The following is a 23,106-nucleotide window of genomic DNA, read 5'->3' on the forward strand; positions in this document are numbered from 1 at the left end:
CAACAAAATATTAGAGAAATGGGAAATTGAATCTAGAACTTCTGTATACAGGTAAATATATTTAACCACTTAAATTAATTACATTAGATTCTCAACGATGTTCAAGCATGTATTCGGAATGGAGTTAAAATTGTAAAGTTAGAGGGGCCGAAATAGAAAATATAAGTATATAAAACACCTAGATATTCAATAATTATATGGTTAGAGCTAAATATTTATAATTTAGTCATGTCTAATTTATTTTAGAGGGAACTATAACGTAAATTATAAGTTGTTTATTACAAAATTTATCTATATATATAAAGCAAAAGGCAGATAATGGTGAAACATTCAAAATACCAGAAAATGCCCTTGGTTAATCTATATATATAAAGCAAAAGGCAGAGAATGGTGAAACATTCAAAATACCAGAAAATGTCCTTGGTTAATGCAAACATTAAGAATTGAAATTATTAAATAAATGAGGATAATATGGTAAATTCACAATTTTTCGTATTAAAAAATTTAAAATTAAAAGAAAATTCAGATAATGGATCCTATTTTTATGGAACACAAATATTCATTATCTTTTTTAATTCTAAAATAAATTTAAATTTTTTAAATAAAAAACCTCTCGCATGCGCGGAAGCGCGTGTAGAGAGGCTAGTGCAAACATTAAGAATTAAAATTATTAATTAAATGAGGATAATATGGTAAATTCACAATTTTTCATATTAAAAAAATTAAAATTAAAAGAAAATTCAGATAATGGATCCTATTTTTATGGAACACAACTATCCATTATCTTTTTTAATTCTAAAATAAAATAAAATATTTTTAAAAAAAAACCTCTCGCAGGCGCAGAAGCGCATGCAGAGAGGCTAGTATAATATAATAGATAAGAGATAAAATTATGGGGGGGCCAGGGCCACTCTAGGCAAAAAAACTTACATCTAACGGAGATAACACTGTTTTGCTATCCTTTACCAATAACAAAATGTCGTGTGAAAAATTTATCCTACGTGTCATTGCGTTATTGGTCGAAGATAGCAAAAAGTGATATCCTGTTACATGAGAGTTTCTCTCCATTTCAGGCATAGGAGTGGCTCCGCTACTACGCATGTCAATCATTTGCTTTTAAATAAAAATGGTTATGAAGTTTGAACTAGGCATGACACATGGAGCATGAATTTCTTCCTACTTTATAAGTTTTTATACAAGAAACTTCAATTTTCAAGCAAAAAAATTTCATATTTTTTTATTATTACTTTTATTTATTTATTTATTAAAGTGAGATAATTTCATTGAAACAACAATGTCAGAGTACAAAAAGGAGATTGGACTTTAGTAATGTAACAAGTGTGGCCTCATTAAAACCTTGCCTTTAAAAACCTCAAAATGAAGGAAAATCCGGTCAAGGAAAAAGAGTACCACTACATCACATTCAGTATAAAATTAAATTAATAAAATAATTTGTCATTGGCCAAAACATCATAAATCCATAAAAGGATCATCCTCTAACCACACTTGAAAGTCCTGAGACAGGAGTGTCTGTTTAGCCAATAGATAAGCAACCTAGTTACACTTGCGAGGAGCAAAGTGACAAGAAATATGAGCAAAAAGATTAAAAAGGCCCTTGACTTCATCCACTAAAGCACCCTCCACCGACCAACTGTGCTCATAAGTTTGAAGATTCATAATAATCTCTTTGGCATCCATTTCCAAAATGACATAACGATGCCCCATTTGACTTGCAATCTGCAATCCCATAATTGTTGCGTAAAGTTCAGTAGCTTTAGGAGAAAACATGCCATGAAGACCTTTATAGGCAGCCAGCATTAAATCACCCATACTATCTCGTATGACAACCCCTAAACCTCTAAAACCAATCAGCAAATTGACAGCACCATCAACATTTATCTTCACAAAATTACCATTAGGTGGAGACCAATGCCGCACAATATTAGTTGCTGGAACATGAGAAGACATTAGAATAATAGCCCGTTGATATTCCAAAACAAGCTTCCGGGTATGAGCCAAAAGACTAAGATGTAAAGTACTTTGATCAAAATGTAAAAGATCATTACGAGAGCTCCATAATCCCCAACTAAAAAAAAACAAAGAAGACCAGCTCGTCATTAATCAAAACCGAGGAAGCATATCCATATAACTCCTTAAAAGTACCAACCTGTAGGGGGACAGTCAACCCTAAACCCTATATTTTATTATTTGAAAGAGGAAATAAATTTTAAATCTTGGAACAATTATATATAAAATTAGACCCATGGGTCCGACGCGCTTAAAGCCCGGCACATTTAAGGCACTAAGTACAAATGTATCGCGGGCCTAGGATCTTGGTTATTTGGGCATAAAAGAGCACGACACAATTATTCAATGGGCCAACACGAATACCACAAAAAAGTACGAATTAACCCAACTTAAATGAATCGGGCTTGCTTCAAGACAGAAACGCACTTCAATCCTAATACGAACTACTGTTTTGTTGGCATAGCTTGGGTTGAAGCATAATGGAGACAAAGGTCGATTTGAGTTGGCATATACGCAGACATGGGGAGATTCTACACGCAAGCTCATCCAGTAGTAGGTTTGTTAAGCACTGGCGTGACCAACTACTGATTATAGAATATTATGATTAGACGTTTACGTGGTATATCTTATATATATATATATTATAGTATAAATGAATATTTATTCTTTAAAATGAAAGAAAATAATTTATGTCGATTATTCATATTATAACATGTGTATAAAATATATCATTATAATCATATTATCGTTGTATTCTATAATTTATCATGATAAACACGAGCTCCATTTTCTTTAATGCTAATGTCGGTTTTTTTGTATTGGACTCAATTTTTTTAACAAGGGCATCTATTTGAATAGTGTGTGGTAAGAAGAGAGAAATTTGAGCTATTGACTATAGGTGTTATACATGTGGTTTATAATAGCCCCCTAATATTCCTTTTGTATATACTGAAATTAAGTTCTGTGGTGGTGTTGGTAGTTAAGACCAAGGATTGTTAGCGACATACATGGCTGGCTTTCATTTGACCACAATGCCAGCTTCATGCCACTTGAGATAAGGCTCATGCCTAGTCCCATATAAATTACTTCTATAAAAAAGTAAAGCAACAATTTAGAATGTCTTACTTCATTGGTATTTTATCCCCGAGTGGACCTTAAAGCATCCCCGCCGCCAATCTTCATACATCACAAATTGATCAACAAATTTTACAAAACAATGTTTAAACTATTCTAATGCACGCACGTGAAAAATAAATTGAATTCGAGTGTAAAAAACGGACGCGCTATCTTGGTCAACTAAGTATTTAACTTTTGATGGTAGGCTCCATTCGATAAAAGCAATGAAAATCACAAATTATGGCCAGAAAATGAAATTGTGATTAGTTAACTTATATATTCAGGTAAGGAGCTGGTCAGAAGACCCATTTGGATTTCATTTGAGGTAGGCGATAAACCCTAGTGTTGCATATCCAATCAAATCCTGGGAAAACTAGGCATGAAATATTTAAATCTCAGGGCCACAACAACCCTTGCATTATTTCAATAATAAATATGACTTTTTGTGATATATATTTTGTATGGACTTGAATGGCCCGTTTCAATTAAAGGACACGGCGGGGCTCGGCGGGATGAAAATCAATTTCAATTATCGAACACAAAAGTGGCCCTTCTACAGGGACACAGTCGGGAAAGAAAGCGACCACTTGCATGTCGAAAGGGACCAGTTAGATATTTCTACAGCAACACATGCATTATATTACCGAAACATCCTCCAATTAAAAATTCAACGTTAAGTATAGCCCAAGAGAGATTAAACAAAATTAAATTTTAACCTAATGAAATGCTTATCATATTCTCGTACCGTATCATTGTTATCAATGTATAATATATATGCATAATTTTATCATTGTCAACTTTTTGGGAACGATGTGAATCCACACGTCTTTGATAAGGGTTTCTAAAATCGAAAATGGATTGTTTTGATCTCAATTTACACATGTCATCTTTGTGGATGGGCCACGCTAATTTACTTTGTATCGTTATAGGTTTATTGGATGTCCTCGGTTGGTTTTTTATAACATGCACCGTGTTCATTGATTTTGTAGAACACAATCGGATATCGAAACGGTTTCCGATTTGTCTAATTTTTTGTGCGGATAATATATGAATGTAGACTTTAAAAAATATATGGTTTGGATTGTTGAAATTTTTTTTATAGAATACCCTAAAAACCGTCCCTCAAATAAAATTATTTGAATGATCTCTCAATAGAACGGGAATATATATATATATATAACTTACTCAAATAATTGTATATAATGTAGAATATTCAAAAGGTAGACACATAATGTCAAACTTTAGTGTTTATACACTCCACCGTCTAAAAAGTAGCCAATGACTTTCAAAACCAATTACAGAAGAAAGCAAAAAAAAGTTTCGATGTATTTATATAAGGCTCATCCCAAAGGTAGATTATTCTCATTTATAGTATTGATGTATATAGATAACCTCCCTTCAAATAAGTTTATTTGAGGAATATTATTGTAGGGCCTACTATATATTGGATTTCATTAATCCAAATTGTCTATTTTTCAGATAATTATTCAAAAATTATATCTACAAAAATTCACTTGAATCCGATATCATTTGACCACTCAATTGAGTTATTGAAATTTTAGTACTTTCTTGAAGCAATGTGTTCATTGATTTTGTAGGACACAATTGAATGTTGAAACGGTTTCCGATTTGCAAGGATGATCTATGAATATAGACTTAACAAATAGATGATTTGGATTGTTGAAAAAAAAATTCATAGGAAACCCTAAAGGGTGTCCCTCAAATAAAATTAATTGATGAATCTCTCAATAACAGAATGAGACTGTTGATGTATATATAGATTAACCCCTTAATTAATAAGTAAACATAATCCTCCTATATTTTTGACAAAGTTAGAAAGAAAAGGGGAAAAATTCACACGCGTAGCTATTATGGAGAATTGAACTCAGGGCCACTTAAAAGCACGCCAAAAATCAATACAATCCAACTACGCCCCGTTAGAATCCTATTTAACAATATATATGAAGTGAAAACAAAGATGCACCCCTAATGAGATATATTTTAAAACAATCAGTTGAGTATTATTTTGCTTATTGTGTTAGCTAGTGAAGGTGTGTTTAGTCATATTTTGATCAGCAAAAATGGAAAATGGAAACAAAAACCATGAAAGGGAGAGATGGATGGAACTATCAAATGCTTTTTTTGGGTCGGCCAGAAAGAAGAGGTGGCAACAAAGTAGATGAGGAGATAAGAAAATTGGCGTGGCATTGGCGTCTACATGTCTTTGTCTAATTAGAAACCCATGTGGATTGGAATTCCAAGGCCCCTCCTTCCTTGCGATTGTTCAATTTCAATTCCTTCTATCTCTTATATATTTTTTCTTGCTTTGGAACTTAGGAAGCCAGTGGCCACACAATAAACCCTAGGGCTAGGGCTTTCCTATCATAATGCTGCAGCATTTGTACGTACCTTCTTGTAATGTTTTTCATGATAATGCTAAATGCAACAGCATGCGTATTCATTGAATGCACTTCAACCAATATATATATATATATCATTTCCTTTGGTCCACCCTAACTTCGTGTGTTCTAAAAGTTTAATGCACTTGTAAGCATTCAATTGGTTTATATACAAACAATTTTTTTCCTTTCCTTTCTTTTTTGAATATAAAAAAATTACAAAAGTTCCAAACTAGCTAGGAATTTGCATATACTCGTATCATATGGATCCTAAATACCTTGATTCAATGCCGTTATCATATAGTATTCATCTTTACTTGGTGATAAATAAAGCATCCTTACTTTTTTTTTTTTTTAATCTCCCAGAAATTTCATAAAGCGAAGTTTCTAGAGAGCCACAATAACCATCAAATGTTCACGTACATTATGTGGATTGTTTAGCCAAATAGAGCAGGCACAATCTCGGCATACGTATAATCATTTCCAAAGGTACTACCCTTATGAGTGTTTGCAAAGCAAATTGTCTCATTTGCCCTTTTCATTGCTCGTGATAAGAACTTGGTCCACAGCTCTGGTGCCACCAGACGTGTCCAATGGCCTGCACAACACATGGAACATCGAGCACACTTTATGTGAAACACATCCATGCACTCTCCATAATATAATGAAAACTCTTGCCATCAATCGTCCATATAATTGATAGGTCGTCCAAATGTTAGGTTGATTGGTTACAAGGCATGATTGGGGTGCTGCAGTGCAATATAACATGTTTGGGTCATTGGGAAAGTGGGTCGGCCAAAAGCCCCAAAAAAGTTCTTAGAAACCCAGAGAGGATATATGTTTGGATGGTTTTATTGTAGGCTTAAGTGTCAAAATGGTCCCTGTGTTTTAGCACAATGGCCAATTTAATCCCTGTGTTTTTAATTTGGCCAATTCGGTCCTTGTGTTTATGATCATTAGCCAATTTAGTCCATCCAGTTAAAATAGTCGTTAAATATGAACATGATTGGTTTTTTTTTTTTTTTTTGAAAACGTATAAAGCTTTTTTAAATTAAAAAAAGTTGAATTGATTTAAAAATATTAAAACTTCAATTAAACTAACATAACATTAGGGAAAAAAAAACTTGAAAAAATGAAGGAGGCGTAGTCCGGGGAGGGGAAGGGCTGCTTAATGAGTGGAGTAGTGGGAAGAGGGGTTGACCATTGCAGGGTGGGGGTGGGTGATGAATGAAGGCATACAACAGAAGAGGGAGAGATGGGGGTTGGAGATGGTGTGAACGATCTGGGAGCCATGACTGAGGATGGGGCAAATGGCTAGGCAAGGGTTAGGTTCTGGAAGATCTTGCTGGGAGCTGGTCAAATATAAGGGTAAATGGCTAGACAATGGTTGAACTCAAATAATTATGTTTTTAATTAATGTTTAAATAGTTTTAAATTTTTTTAAACTTAGATTTAAAAGAATGGATCACATTGATTAATAGTTGTAAACACAAGGACTTAATTAGCTAAATTAGAAATACATGGACTAAATTGACCAACGTAATAAAACACAGGGTCCATTTTAGCATTTAAGCCTTTATTGTACGAGAGGTAAATTGAATGCCATGAGACTTTCAACGATTTCAGTTCAAATTGAAGATATAATGTGCTTGTGCATGATCATATTAAGTTTTTGGGAGGAATTCTTGGTTCGACCACTCTCACAATTTGTTTCACTCAATTCTAGAATAATCTCGCATCTTTTAATGTGACATCATATACGACAATCGCATCCAAAAATCTGTCATATTTTGTAAGAAGTAATAAAATTCTATCCATGGGCTTAGCAAGTGTTGGAATCTACTTCTTGCCTCATGCTAGTTCTCTCCATGAGACTCATCGATCATGCCTCATGCTAGTTAGTGCATTTATTTAGTAATAATGGCTATAATTCCAACTACATTAAGAATAAAAAAAATAAGCTATTCTATTTCAACACTAAACCCTACCACTCTGAACTTATGCTGGGGGAAGTTTGTGACGACTACTATTTTCACTGTGGGCCAACCTGGCTGTGTTTGTTCGGGTTCGGGACATTCCACCGTCACCCACATGCACATGCACATTCACCTATTTTTCCTTTTAATTATGTACTCTCAGTTGCTCAATTTCCAACTAATATGCCCATATTCGTCTTGGATCTTGGTTTTTTCTTTATAATATGTTTCAAATAAGCATCTCAAATCGGCGTTTTCTATTTGCAAGCACTCTTTCTTGTTTGGCTCCGTGCTCATTGTTTTGGTATAGAGCCCTTGTGAGTGCGCTTCACTTTTCCTTGACAATGTGAATTTTAGGATCGAAATGATCTGGCTGTTGCTGCTGTCTAGCTTCAAAGAAAATGAACTGTAGGATTGTATATATACTCGAAAAAATCATCGATAACTTTTCGGATAAACTATTTACACGACAAATTATTGTTGTGTATAGTGACTTATTTTGGGCTACTTAGCTTTAGAGTATGTTTGAGAATGCTTTTTGCAAATGATAGAAAAACTGTTGGTACTTTCAAATAAAGCACTTGAATTTTTAACGTCGTTTTTACTTTAATAAATAAAAGCAATTCTAACAAAAGTGCTTATAAGCATAAGTGTTTCGTATAAAACCAGTCTCAAACAGATACTTTGGTTGTTGTAAACTTGTAACCCTATATATATATATATCAGTCCCCTTCTATTGAGGGATCCATCAAATAATTTTATTTGAGGGACGCCCTTTAGGGTACCCTACAATTTTTTTCCCAATGATCCAAACCATTTATTTTTTAGGTCTTCATTTATAGATCATCCTTACAAAAAATTAGACAAATCGGAAACTGTTTCGACATCCAATTGTGTCTTACAAAATCAATGAACACGGTGTTTCAAGAAAATGCTAAAATTTCAATAACTTAATTGAGTGGTCAAATGATATCGGATTCAAGTGATTTTTTGTAGAGATGATCTTTGAATGAGTATCTACAAAATAGACGGTTTGGATTAGTGAAATACAATCCGGAGTGAGGCCTACAAGGGGTGTTCCTCAAATAAGCTTATTTGAGGGATCCCTCAATGGAAGCTATATATATATATATATATATATTTCCTCCACAAGAAGACGAATAGCATATCATTATTTTACTATACTTGCTTATCTGACTTGGTCTGATAAAGATGGTGAATGTGTATCATTATCTTGTATTGTCATATATGGTGTTACTAGAATGTGCCAACTTTTGTGAAAAGGAAAGGTTTGAAGGTTTACATATTAAAATGAAACTGCGCGTTTCGGTTGCACTTCTGTTTGTTAGACTGTCCAACTTCATATATATTGGCACACTGTTGAATGCATAAGCTGTATGCCTGTAATAAGTTGGCAAAGTGAGCTAAACGTCCGTCCGTCCGTCCAAATTTCTAGAACCAACATAGGAATAAAAAATATATATATATATAGAGAGAGAGAGAGAGAGAGAGAGAGAGAGAGATAAACCCAAAAGATCAAAGTCAATCGAAGTTTATCCCCTCCTGAGCCAGCAGATATAATATATGATAGTGGAACCTTTTGGTGTAAAAATCTTGCTGGTGCCATGCTCAGTGAAACCACGGCTGGGCCAGTCTGACCCTACATTTCATACAATATTTCTCATTTCTTTAATGAACAAGAAGAGCAACAAAATTTTGGACTGTTTGGACGGCTAGTATCAAAACAGAGGGATCAACTTGTGCTGCACAACTTGAGCCAACATGTTGATGTGCTTTAACCCAACAACAAGTGGGTAATCATTATCCTCAAACATTGACAAGAAATTCATGGGATTGAATTCTTCATGAAAATTATTATATCCGATAGTTGTCCGTTTGTACCTTTGCGTTTTTCATGTTTGGTAAAGAGTTGCTACCACCTTGAAGCAATAGCTATCTCATTCACGGTTGGATTCATTACAAAATTCTTTTCCATGTGCTAATGCAATTATGAAAGTCGTGGGGATGACGGATGAAGCTTGAATTTGAAGGATGAAGAGGTTTGCTAAGTATAGTCGATCGCGCACACACACGAATGAATGGGAATTGTTAATTGGTGTTAAATTTTTCGTTGATTGTTATCAACCAATATACTAAAAACCAAATGGTAAGATTTGGATGAACTCCTTTTGAAATATTTATTCATTAATATGGTCATAGACTATTTACAAGATCTGGATCACCAGCACCATTGAGTTTGACATGAGGAGCAGCAGATCTGATAAGGTTCATCGAAATCTAGCAAATTTATTGTTTTTTGCATGTTAACAATATTATCTTCTCTGCTATTAGTGTGATATTATTGCAAGAGTTAAACTTTAAGTAATCATCCAAAATTGCACTAAAAAATATCTAACAAAGTTCACATCTTATTGTCCAAATACTTTCTAATTTTCCCATCTAGCTAGTATGATTGTATATATGTACATCAATGTCTCTTTGGAAGCACTCTCTCGAGTACTAATTGATTACATTATAAATAAAGAACGGTGTTAGAATCAGTCTCTCACATGCATGTGATTTGCTTCTAACAATCATGCATATAAGACTCGCACTACGTAATAGTGAAAATCAATCTACATGCATTTATGCAACCGTAGTATCCTTCTCCGAGTGAATTCAAATCCTCCATTTATTTAACAAATAATGCACCGTACCATTATAGTAAAACGTTACGTATCAATGACTATCAATCCCTAAATGGCATTGTACTATATGGGATCGACAGATTTGATGGGAAACAGAAAATGAAGACACAATTGTTGAAGAAGTAATCGCAGCCGTCAAAAAGATCTGAAAAGAACAACCTACCACCGTTGAAATGGTGGTGTCACCATCACCAAATTGGCCTCTCTTCTCTCCTGATGGCAACATCAAGCAAGTTGGCCTACAGCTTACTGCTTACCCTCTTCTGAGCTTTCATTTTGGACCGCTAGTTCCTCACCCCAAAAAGCCCTCAACTAGATATTTATATTTTTGTCGACCAAAAACCAGGAAAACAACGACTCCTAGGAAATAGAAAAAGAACATAAAATGCAGAATAATATATAAAAGGACACCAGTCATAGGCTCATATTTATTGTTTTTAAATAACGAAGATATTTCATTAAAAAAAAAATAAGGAAGATATTATATTTAATAACCTACGGAAATGGGCGCACATGGGCCCACTTTAGTGTTTCCACATTGAAACTCAATTAGCAAGTGGCTGCCTCTCTTGATCAATTGTAGCACATGTCCTTTTTTATCCCCAAAATGACAAAAGACACCCACTAAAGTACATATGAAAGTTTTGTTTTTTTGTTTTTATTAATACAAGTGATTCGAAAGTGTGACTATTAATTTGTAAGGTAAAGTACGTTTTTACCGTTCTAGATTCCGTTGACGTATGTAAGTTAAGTTTAATTAAACAATTTAATGATTTTCTTGAAAAAAAGAAGAAGAAGGTGAATGATTATGATTTCGAGTACTTATTGATTAGTGTTAACCTAATGTTACTGGAGTCTAAGTTAGTATCGACTATTTATGCGTTTGTGGACAAATTTTAAATCATGAATCACACAACGTAACTTATTCATACTAATATTTCGTAATATAAGTTACTTTTATTACATAAGTTAATTAGATAATAATTACTGTCTTTATTTATATACCGATTTAAAGGAAAATAATTAGTGTGAGCAATCTAACAACTTTAACAGAGGGGCCGGAAGGAAGTTGTAGAAAGTGTGAGCTTAATTAAGCAAACGAATGGATTTTTTGGCATATTATAGAGGTAACTTTATTAATTATAATAATTGCCGAAATGTTTGTGAGATAGAGTTCAGTTGGTTGAGTTCTTTTGCCTCCGTCTATATGGACAAAAATTTAAAAACTCTAGACACTCAATGAATATTTATGTAAATTCCCATATCCCAATCACTTATACTAAAATAATAATAACAAGAATTACCGACACATGAGACAGTATTTATGAGATTCGCTACTGATAAGGTGATCTTATGTCTTTTTCACATGATTTGTTAATAACCAGTTAAGCTCCATCGTGTAAATCACAGAAAAAGCCAAGGCTTGCTTTCTTCAGATTAGTGGAGTATCTCTACGTATTTTGCTTTAGATTATGTACTAATTTTTTTATCTTCTCTTCTCTGGCTGGTAGTTTGTAGACTAATTATTTGACACTAAAAAGACAGAGTTGCACATCACATACACAAACGTTTGCATGCATGCATGCATGATTAGTCCCTACATGTCCAGAGCATTCGATTAAGGTCCTAATACTTTGATAATTAGCAATCATAAATTCGATTTTTGGGAACTAATCATACATGTAGATATTAAGAAAATGATTCAAAGTTTCTTTATTTTTTGGACAAAAAATGATCCATCCATTTAGCAAAATATAAATAGAACAAAAAGAGTAGAGTTTTCAAATGTACACTTGCCACATACATCCACATCTCTTATCTGAAATATTGCTCTATTTCATATTAAAATACAAACGATATTAGAGAGTATCTGAATGAATATAATATTCAATATCCTCATATACTCAATACCATAGTTCAAATTGAAATCACAACTTCAATAACAAATATAAAAGAGGATTTAATATAACCAACTCGTGTCATTCCACTTAAACAGCACAACATGTGTTGCCAAAAAGAAAGAATATAGGGTAAGGGTAGAATAGAAAAATAAAGTATAAAAAGAAAGAAATAATATGGAAGTGAAGGAGAAGGAAATTACTGTGGGGTAAGGGTAGAATGGGAAAGAGAAAGAATAAAATTGATTAAAAAGTATTTTTTTGGATTAAAAGTGATAGTAATTTTATTGATAACACATAAAAAAGTACAGAGTAGTCGAAATGCCAAATATGAGTACAACATCTCCAGTGACCAAACACAAAAATAAATTGGTTTGATCTGGAGAGAATTACGCATGCCAGAAAAATTTTAAAACTCCAATTTGGCAGACAAGAACCATCTGTATTTAGACCTACAATACAGATCCACCGCTCAACAGCAGTAACGGCAAATCCGCATCGAAAAGTCAAATACTAAATACATACATCAGCAAACTCCTATTGAGTTTCTGAGAATTATTAGACAAAAATAAACATAAAAACAAGGACACTGCACCACTTCCTCTCCAGCAAACTAAAGAGACTCATAGCACCAACATGACCAAACATAAAAAAGTATTAAAAAGCAAAAAGAATGTAAATGAAAAAAATGAGAGTGGGAAAATCAGCTTTCATATATATACAAAACAATTAATTGATGACACACAAGCTGTTAAATGTTGAAACAACCTAAAAATTATTTAGTATACTGTCTCACTCTCAATAGAAAAGTTCCTCAAAAACCAATTGTGTGACTGTTTATACAACTACTTATCCCAACAAAAAAAAATGCAAACTAATAGCATGTGGTTTTTTGACCAAAACAAAAACAGTTAGCAAGTGGTTGCCTTAAACCAATCCCAAACTGACACGAGTTCCCGATGTAACATCCGGGGCTGGTAGTATCTCACGGATTCACGGAAAGTTAAAGTCGTGGTCGGTGTGGACACGTGGCGCTCGGAGAGCAGCCAGATCGGATGGAAAATAGTCCGTGTCAGCAGCCGCGGGACTGAAGTCGTTGAGCAAGTTCCGTTCAAAACCCCCCCTCCAAAATTGCCAGCTGACTCGGGCCCACAACGCGAAACCGAAAAACGAAACAAAAAAAGCCAGTAAATCGCATAAATATCCCGGTAACTAACCGGCCACCGGACCTTCCGGTTTCGTACCCGTATACAGTACGGCATACGATCTACATACTGTCTTCCTATTTATATACGATTGGAGATTTTTTAAGCGCAAGCGTCAAACAGAGCTCGTGTTTGTATATATAAGACCCAAAGAGTCTCCTTTTCCTTTGAAGCTACGCCTTGTGAGCTTCGTTCTGAGGGACTCGCCGGAAAATTCATCAGTTGTTTCTTTCGAGCTTAATCGGAAAATTTATCGGAATTTGCCGAAAAATTTAAGTGAGTTCATTTTCATGGAAATGGTGTTTATTATTATTTTTTTCAATGCTTAGGGATCTCAATTTTCGTGGTTAGTGTGCAAGCTTTTGAGTGGCTTTGGGACGCGTTTCCCCGATCCGATTTTCCGGGAAAATACAATGAGTGACACGAAAATTTTCGATTTCCAGTTTCTGTTTCTTGTGTTTTCCGGGGAAATTGGGGAATTTCCTCACGTGCTTGGCTGATTTGATTTGTTTGGTTGATATTTTTTTTCTTTTTCAGGTTAAAGAGTGAGTTGGAAACTTTCTGCAGATCCGATTAAATTATACCAAAAAAGGAGAACAAGGAAAAAAAATCGAGCTTTATAAAAACGAAGCTGAAACTCTGATTCCTTTTCTTCAATTTTATCAATTTCACATTTTTCCTTCACTTTCTGATCCGAAAGCTGAGAGAAATGGTAGTGAAAGTAGCTTCGACCTGTTTGCAATGGTCGCAGCCGATCGTTCCACACTCTACCCCGTCCTCTCAAACTCTAGCCTCCGCAATAGCATCTCCTTCCTCAAAACGACGTACCCGTGGCGGCGACGGCGGGGCTGTTCTCTGCCTCTACGTCCACAGCTTGAACCGGTCGGCTCTGTTCGGAGCTCCGTCGACGAAGCTAAACCGATCCAGGTCATGCGAGTTACGGAAGCCGAGATTTCGGTCCATGAAAAGAGCTTGCAGTGCGAACTTGGACGCCTTCTCCGACGAAGAGTTCTCGAAGAAGATTCAAGAGCTCGCTCTCAGATTCCATCTCTCGGACGATTTTGACGGTGAAGATAACGGTGACGGTAACACCGCGAATTCGGAAACAGAGAGAGCTGATTCTGATAGTGGCCGCGTGAATGACTCTTCTTCAACAATGAGATTTGAACAGAACCAGAGCCTGTTCGAGTTGCCGCTCGATCTGGAGCTACCGTGGTCCTCCGATTGGCAGCAACGGGACGAGATTGTTCCGGAGGCAAGCATCGAGCGGAGGGCGAACAGCGTCGACCTTCCGCTCTCTCTCCGAATGATCAAGAGAAAGCTGCAGTGGCAGGAAGGGTTCAGAGAAGCAGGGGAATCCGCGTGTTCCTCTGTGAAAAAGGCCTTCGCTTCCATGGTGTTCATAATCCGAGAGCTCCATACGTACACCTTACAGATGAGAGAGGTTCTCTTCTACGAAGATTTACAGGGGATTTTGGGTCGTGTTCAGAAGGAGATGCACGCTTCGTTCGTTTGGCTTTTTCAACAGGTCTTCTCTCAAACGCCGACGCTAATGGTGTACGTGATGATCCTCCTGGCCAATTTCACCGTCTACTCATTAGGCCACAACGCCGCCATTGCGGCTGCTCCGCCACCTGGGATATATTCCAGTGCAACTGAGACTAGTATATCAGTGGAGGAGGTTCAGAATCACAACGATAAATTGGATAATACCCAATTTGATTCCTCGACAAGTAAGTCGTTTTCTGTGAATGGGAACGTGAATGGGAAAACGACATCCATAGGCGGAAACAATGGCGGTGGTGGGAAAGCCCGACCCGTGGGCAGCGGCACGGAAGGAGACGGCCGGTTCGACGGGATGGACCAATACCGGACAATTGTCCCCGACGGAGCTTCTCAGTTGTCCTCACTTGGGACGACGACAGAGGCAGAGTCGGTGTCCGGGCAAGAGAGCAGAGAGGAGGAGTTGGCTGTGTGGAATTCAATAGTGGAAGAAGCTCATGAAATGCGAGGCAACCATGAAGCTCTGAACCATGAAACGATGCAGAGATTTGTTTCGCCGGTGGTGGCGAATATGGAGGGTGATGATTACGAGGAGTACTTCAGAACAGAGCTTCTCTACCAAACGGGACTATCCATAGAGCCCAGCAATGCTCTGCTTCTTGCCAATTACGCTCAGTTCCTCTACCAAGTTGCTCATGATTATGATAGGTACTGTTCAATTTCATCAAATTGTCAAAGTTTTAGTCGCTAATTTTGATTTTCATGTCTATAAATTTCTTGGGTTAAGTTCATTTTCATTATTGGTTGTGGAAATTAAACTGTCAAGTGGACTAGTGCAGTTCTTTCTGGTGCGTCTTTGGTCAAAAGAAAGATATAAAATCTCTGGGTTCTTGCCTTTGATTTTTCTTTATTGTCGTGTTGCTTTAAATTTTTTTTCTTTTCCCAGCGATAGCCTGACAGACAGGGAAATGTGTGGTGCTATTTTCCCTGATTGGTCACGCGCTTCACTTGAATTTTTTATTTATTTGCTTTGATTTTAATAAAATTATTTGGAACTTTGTGGTCTAAAAATATGTTTGTTTTAGCGTAATTAGATAATAAGTAAAGTGTGATTAGAGATGAATTTGTACTTAAGTAGAGTGTGATTAGCTTAAAGCGCAATTACATGTGGGCTGACTTTCGGGTGATTGTTTAATGGTTTGGAAACAGAGCTGAAGAGTACTTCAAGAAGGCAGTAGGCCTGGAGCCACCGGACGCGGAGGCCTACAACAAATACGCAACGTTTCTGTGGAGGGTTCGAAACGACTTGTGGGCTGCAGAAGAAACCTTCTTGGAAGCCATTTCAGCTGACCCAAGCAACTCATACTACGCTGCCAACTATGCCCATTTTCTCTGGGACACCGGGGCTGAGGACACGTGTTTCCCTCTCAACTCTCCTGATGATGCCACCCAAGATGCTTAGTAAATTAAATTTTTTTTAAAAAAATACAGAAGAGAAGAGAATAGAAAAGAGCCGTCACCTTCCGCTTATTTTCCCAATTTTACTCGGAATTTGGTATTAGAAAATCCAAAAAATAAATAAAGAGAAAAAAGAAGAGACTAGAAAGAGGTCTTTTTAAAATAAAAAAATTTATTTGTTCCTGAAGTTTTGGTGGGCGGTGGCAAATATGGGGTTTGGTGGTGGTGGCGGCGTTTGGAGCGGAGGGAAGCACGTGAGCTAGGACATGCTCACATGCACGGCAAAACTGGCAGCAAAGAATTTGCAGAGTGTTTGGCGTTGCGTGTTGTTTCAGATCTGTATGTGCGCGGGGAGTGGAGCCAATCGGAATGCATGACTGCATTTGCACAGATTATCGCCTTTTTTTGTTAATTCCTTTTTCCTATTTTTGGGGTCGACACAAACAATCACATGGCAAAGTGTAATTAGCCTCCTTGTTAATATTATGCCATTTTCAATTTTACTACAAATGCGAAAATTGAAAGATAATTTGGTGAAAGAAAGCACGTGTTTCTCGTGCGTTTTGCTGATGTATGGCTCTGGAAATTTCTTCTCTTCAATTGAATTTTCTTTTGTATTTAAGTTGATAGTGGGGGTACAGTGCGTGAACTAAGTCTTAAGTTGTTGATTTGTTTCTATCGGGGATTATGAAGACATGGAAAAGCTTTATACTTTTGTCTAAAGAACAATGATGGCACAGTAGCACCCAATGAAAGGGCTAATGATTCATGGGTGGCTGAGAGAAAAGGGAAATGGTTTCCCACTCTTCAATCCAAGTGAGTTTATAGTTAAAGATATTGTATTGGAAAACTCAACTTGTTGAGCGAGGGGATTGATTCATAACTGAACTCCCTCGGATGTCAATTATGCGATCAATCTTATAAGAGCAACGTTGTGTATAATAATTTTTCGGAGCATAGGATTTAGGGTAGTGAATAGGCTCTCTTGCAATAATTATGAATAAAGCAATCATGCTTTTGATGATGTATAATGCGCACTAGTGAATAGACTCTCTTCACAATTATGGGACAATATATAGCATATTCTTCCCCTTTAGTAAAGTTTAACCATGTGAAGTTGGGTGTTTGGAAGACTAGACCTTAACGCGTAGTGACAATTACAACTGTTTGCTTTGAAAAGTAAATAACTTGACATAGGAAGCATATAGATGAACAATAATGCGTGTGAAGTCAAATGGGGTCGTTGGATTGGGGGAATTTAGATGAGATTATTAAGTTAGAGCCAAGCAGAAAATGACGTTCATCGCGTGAAATCGAAGACCAGTCTCTCTATGTCTCCATTCATCCTCCCTCCTTCCTTCCCATGCCCTCTCCATACCTCTCTCCCACACACTAGATCTCATTCATCTCGGTTGCTGCTTCAATCTCATATGTCTAATATTATAGATGATGGGGCAATACTAGTATAAATATAGTTTTTATCGTGAAGAATTCAATATCATTATCATATCGAGACATTTTGTGATAAAACCTCCCATATACTGGAGTATGCATGTGGATAAGTTAAAAATAATATTTGTGTTAGACCAATTAATAGTGGGCATTCGCCTTTTTAAAATCTTAACAATCTCGCCAATAATTTGGGCATGACATGTAAATTAATGTATAATTCACCGTGAAGTCTACACCAATTTAAAACATTTTCTATTGAGAGGAGCGATAACATAATTAACTCAATACATACTATAAGGATGCTAGGACTCGAACTCAAAACCTTTCATGGAGGAGCAATTGCACAAGTTTTGTTTCAAAGGAAAAAGAGGAACTCTTATTACTACGCATACACTTGAGCACGCATTTTCTTTTGGGCTGGTTTGTTGGGCTGCAAACCAAATTTGGCACAGGCTAAGGAGAAGGAGACCCCAGGTCTGACCATCTTTGGGCTCGGTCTTAAGCCTGATGTTTGTTTCTAGCCTACCCATATATGTGTCCATAGCTAGTCCAACAGCCTTATTGGATCAACTGCGGCCCAACGTTCAATTTATTTCCAAATGAGCATGTTCAAAATTGAAGTAGAGCATCCACAATGGACTCCCTAAACCACCTCTTTAGACAAATTTTAGAGAGAAATTAGAAAAATACAACTCCAACCATGCTCCTTATCCACTTCCTAAAATAGGGAGACTCTAGGAGCTCCTAAATTTGAGAAGAGAAAAAGGACTCCTAATGGCTCCCTAAAATTTAATGCTGCTTTATTTTATGAGTATTTCAAACTTTTAATTCATGCTAATTATTATTTTAAATATTTTTTAATAGAGATGACCAATTAAAACAAAGTTATAACATTTATGACTCCCTAAAATAGAGAGCATGATTGAAGTTTAAATTTTATGGAGAGCTCCTAAAATAACTTTTATATATTTTTAGCTAAAATTTAACTGAAAAAATAGAAAGCATGATTGTGGATGCTCTCAGACTGCAAGATAACTTTTTTTAATGGCTTCAAAACAAGAAGGTCTTACAAATTTTAGACCAAATCTCCAATTTTTGTTCATTTGCGTAGGAGTATTATGTACGGTCATTTTACACCTAATTCAATAAATCTTGGAGACCTAACCAATGTAGTTGACGCAAAATGGTAGTAATAGACTTATACGCTTACGCGTGGCATTCACACTGATCATTACACAAATTGATGATTTTAAAACTTTTATCTTTATGTGTGACGTACACATTTACCGTTACACAAATCCAAGAAAATGGAAGATTTTGACAAATATTGATAACGAATGTAATTTCTTAACAAAATATATTCCAACATGGCTTTACCTTAAAAAAACTGAAATTTTAGACCAATCTCCAAATTTATTCATTTGTGTGTACGGTCATTTTACACCCGTTTCAATAAATCTTGGAGACCCTAGTCAATGAAGTTGACGCAAAAGGATCGTAATAGGCTTATTATACCCTTACGCGTAGCATATGCGTTGACTATTACACAAATTGATGATTTTAAAACTTATATATTACATGTGACGTACACCTTAACCGTTACACAAAACGATAAAAATGAAAGATTTGATTACGAATGTAACTCCTTAACAAAATATTCCAACATGGCTTACCTTAACAAAACAAAATTAAACCACAAGCGGATTCTTCTCAGTTCTCTTTCATCTTTCCTTCTAAATTGAACTTTTAAAAAAAAAAACGTGGCCATAAAATTCTAAATATACAAATGCAGTGCATGTAGGCTTAAGGGTGTGGGAAAAACATTCCACTCTATCTCTCACTGCCTCCAACCAAAACCCTCGTCAACAAAACTGTAATGAATCAGAGGCAGTTAGGAAAAGTAAAGAAAAAGACAGAAACAGAACTGAAAAAGAAACCCCAGAAAAGTAAGTTTTGCAGTCCAGCCTGCTACAACTAATAAACTAAAACGCTTATCACACAATACAAGCATTTTAGCAATATTTAAGCCAACCAACACCATATTGGTAATTTCCAATCCAGTCACAATGAAATAAAAAAAAGAAAAAAAGAGAATCCAGGCTTCACATTAATTATTAGTTCCTAATAGTTCTTCACAGCTAGAAGAAACTATGTACTGAGTTGAAGATCAGAAGCTGGTTCTGTTGGCACCCTGAGCAAATTGAGAAGAAGAAACCATCTCTATCAAATCCATCTCTCTCTTTTCATTTGAAGAAGCAGCAGCAGCAGCAGCTTCATGATATTGATCATGTGCCATCAAATATTCCATGCTTGTGTTGTAAAAACCCAAGTGATGATGATCAGTGGAACTAAAAGATGATGATGAGTTGGCTGTCCCATTTAAGAGGTATGAAAGGTAAAGGTCAGAGTAGAGGGGGGTAGGAGTAGTAGAAGTAGTGGGATTAATAGCATTTTGTGTAGGCTCCACTGGACTAACAATTAGGCCAATGTTGTTGCTGTTGTTGCTGCTGTCAATGGAATGGGATGGATGCTGCTGATGAGGATTGAAAGTGTGAACATTGTTGGTGAAGAAAGTTTGCATGAAATGAAGCTCCTCATCGTTGTATAATGTATCACCCAAATTCAAAGGAGAGTCGCAGCAATTGCTAGTTGTGGACTGGTCAGAGGGCTCTGTGGCCAAAATGTTGAGGTGGGTTTTTGATGGGTTTTCATGAGAGAGAGTGGAAGAACTGGTTGGGGTGTTGTTGCTCATAGTGGAAACATTTGGGGAGGCGGCGTTGTTATTATTATTGTTGTTGTTGCTCATGAGGTTCTTGCTCCTGATGTAGTTTTGGAGTATGGAAGACTGAGGCTTCTTGTTGTTGTTTCCATCTTTCCCCTCTGCCTGCCTGTTCTTCCTCCTTGAATTCTGCCTCCTTTTTGTGGCATTCCAATGGTTCTTGATGGCGTTTTCGGTTCTTCCAGGAATGCGTTTCGCAATCTCTGCCCAACGGTTCCCAACCTCAGTATGAGCGTCCACAAGTATCGTCTCTTCCTCTTCAGTCCAGCTATCTTTCTGAAAAAACCAAGATACCAAGCACAAAATATGGCACATTGCACTCTAAAGTTATATGCTATAGGGAACAAAATTCGTATGTGCATATATTACAAAAAAAAATATTCCAAATTAGTTTATGCTTAACAGAAAAAAGGATGTGCATTTTCGTTAAAAATGATGTTTAATTACAAAATAAACATTCACAAATATGCTACTTATAGCTATTTAGCTAACCATAAACTAGGGTTTGAGAATACAATTTGACTTACCCAAACGGAAAGAGAGAAAATCTATCAGATCTATAAATAGATCCTTCACAATCTAAATTTGCAACTTTGACTTTTTTGAGTAATATAATATCTGTACCCATAGATCACAATCCGAGCAAAAATATAGCGAAATTTGGATACTTTTCACAGTGAAATCCTTACTCGTAGCTAATTAATTGTGCCAAATCTAAGCCAAAGATTTGAAGTTCTTAGTTTTTCATGCATCAAAGACATACAACAACATCGACACCAAAAGAGATTTAAGAACAAACCTTGATATCAGGGCGCAAATGATTATGCCATCTCTCTCGACACTGCTTGCCAGCCCTACCCACCAGCTTCTCAGCTATCTGTGCCCATTTTCTCACTCCATATTGCTTCACCAACCTGATCAGCTTCCTAATTCACCACACCAAAAACAAAAACAACCCATTAATTTTACATGCAACATTATTTGTGACTAGAAGAAATCAAAATCAACCAACCAAAGAAATGAAACATCCATAAACTTGAACCAAAAAAAAGAAAGAAAAAAATGGCAAGTAGAGGATGATGACAAGGTTATTTCTTGTTATATATGTGACCTACCTGTCTTCTTCATCAGTCCACTGTCCCTTTATTAAAGCTGCAGCAGTTAAACCTTTTCTAGCTCTCTTTCCCACCCTCCTTTCTGAAACCTTTGCTTCTTCTATGAAACCAGTATTAGGGTTTTGCTCTGCCTGGCCACTCCAAGACATCATCAAGGGCTCTCCATGATCACCCAAAAGCCCATCCAGAAAGCTTACCTCTTGGGGATATTGAGCAGCAGCACCATAGCTAGGCCAACAAGAAGCCTCATGGCCAATTGCACCACCAAAAGAAGAAAAACCTAACAACCCATTTGTGGAAACCACATTTGCTTTGCTGCTTGCATTGTTTTGGTGAGAGAAATTGCTCTGGCTTCCCCACAGGAACCTGTCTATGGCTGTCAATGGAGGACCTGTTCTATGCATATTTTGATGGTGATGATGAGGATGGTGTGATTGTGTGTTATTTATAAGCCCATAAACACCATAACCACCACTACCTTCTTCTCCTCCTCCCTCTCCTTCCATGGAAGACACAGTTGAAGAAGAGTGATTGACAAAAAGAAGAGAGAAATTAAGGAGGCTGCAATTTTGGTGAGAGGTTTTGTGGCTTCTTTTTTGTTTGTTTCTCTTTATTTTGTGCTTAGAGAGAGAGAGAGAGAGCACCCCATAACGATAGCTGGACAATTAGCATGTACTAGGCCTTGTAATGAGCCACATGGCTTAATAGCCGTACACCTGGAGGTGCATCCAACGGTTGAGAATTGTCTTTGGTTGTAACTCCTGAGCTTCCTCTCTTGTACAAAAGTAGAAAGAGCTGGGGCTGGGGGAGGAGAGATATTAGTGGGTTTCGTTATTAATTCCACAATTATTAAATCCATTTTATTACAGATTTTTTTAAATTTTAGATAATTTTAGAGTAACTCTGAGGTAGTGATTTGGGCAGCTACGAAATGTTGATCAATTTGGCGCCATTGTAATGGAAATACAATTTTACCCTCTTAATCAACACTCTCATGGCACATAATGAAATGAGGGTATTTTGGCCCAATGATGCACTAATTAAAAATTCTGAAATTAAATATGATTTATTAGGAAGAGGAATTTTGGCAGAATTTTAATCTCCAGTTATAATTGCTATGTTTGGGTACTAAATGCTAGCCAATTGTGGAAATAATTATATGGCTACTGCATGCACCTATTCCAATTTCTTTCAAATTAAGCTCCCTCGTTGTTTTTTTCTTTTATTTTATTTTATTTTATTTTTGTATTTAGTAGTTTTAATTATTTTGGTTCCCTCAAAGCTTCGTCTTTATTTTATTTTATATACAAGCGATATAGAGATGAGGTTTCATCACACACATGCATTGTCAAGGTGTCGTGAAGGTCCGAGTATGAAACCACCAATCTGCATGTCAAAGCTTCATCTTAGATTTTGACTTTACGGACAAATTTGTATCTATGACTATTTTGACTCAGAGAGTGACTGGG

General features: G+C 36.2%; 2 protein-coding genes across 2 annotated transcripts; one reads left to right on the top strand and one right to left on the bottom strand.

The window, feature by feature from the left end:
- LOC18774094 lies at positions 13,455-16,920 on the top strand. Its single transcript, XM_007208229.2, has 3 exons — positions 13,455-13,606; positions 13,868-15,541; positions 16,043-16,920. The coding sequence occupies exons 2-3, from the start codon at positions 14,040-14,042 to the stop codon at positions 16,293-16,295; spliced, it is 1,755 nt and encodes a 584-aa protein (XP_007208291.1). The 5' UTR covers positions 13,455-13,606; positions 13,868-14,039; the 3' UTR covers positions 16,296-16,920.
- LOC18775173 (transcription factor MYB35) lies at positions 19,134-22,143 on the bottom strand. Its single transcript, XM_007206334.2, has 3 exons — positions 21,638-22,143; positions 21,322-21,448; positions 19,134-20,798 (listed from the first exon to the last, which is right to left on the bottom strand). Exons 1-3 carry the CDS (start codon positions 22,141-22,143, stop codon positions 19,911-19,913), a joined length of 1,521 nt encoding a protein of 506 aa, XP_007206396.1. The 3' UTR covers positions 19,134-19,910.

This window comes from Prunus persica, chromosome G6 (assembly GCF_000346465.2).
Source record: "Prunus persica cultivar Lovell chromosome G6, Prunus_persica_NCBIv2, whole genome shotgun sequence".
Taxonomy (NCBI): Eukaryota; Viridiplantae; Streptophyta; class Magnoliopsida; order Rosales; family Rosaceae; genus Prunus; species Prunus persica.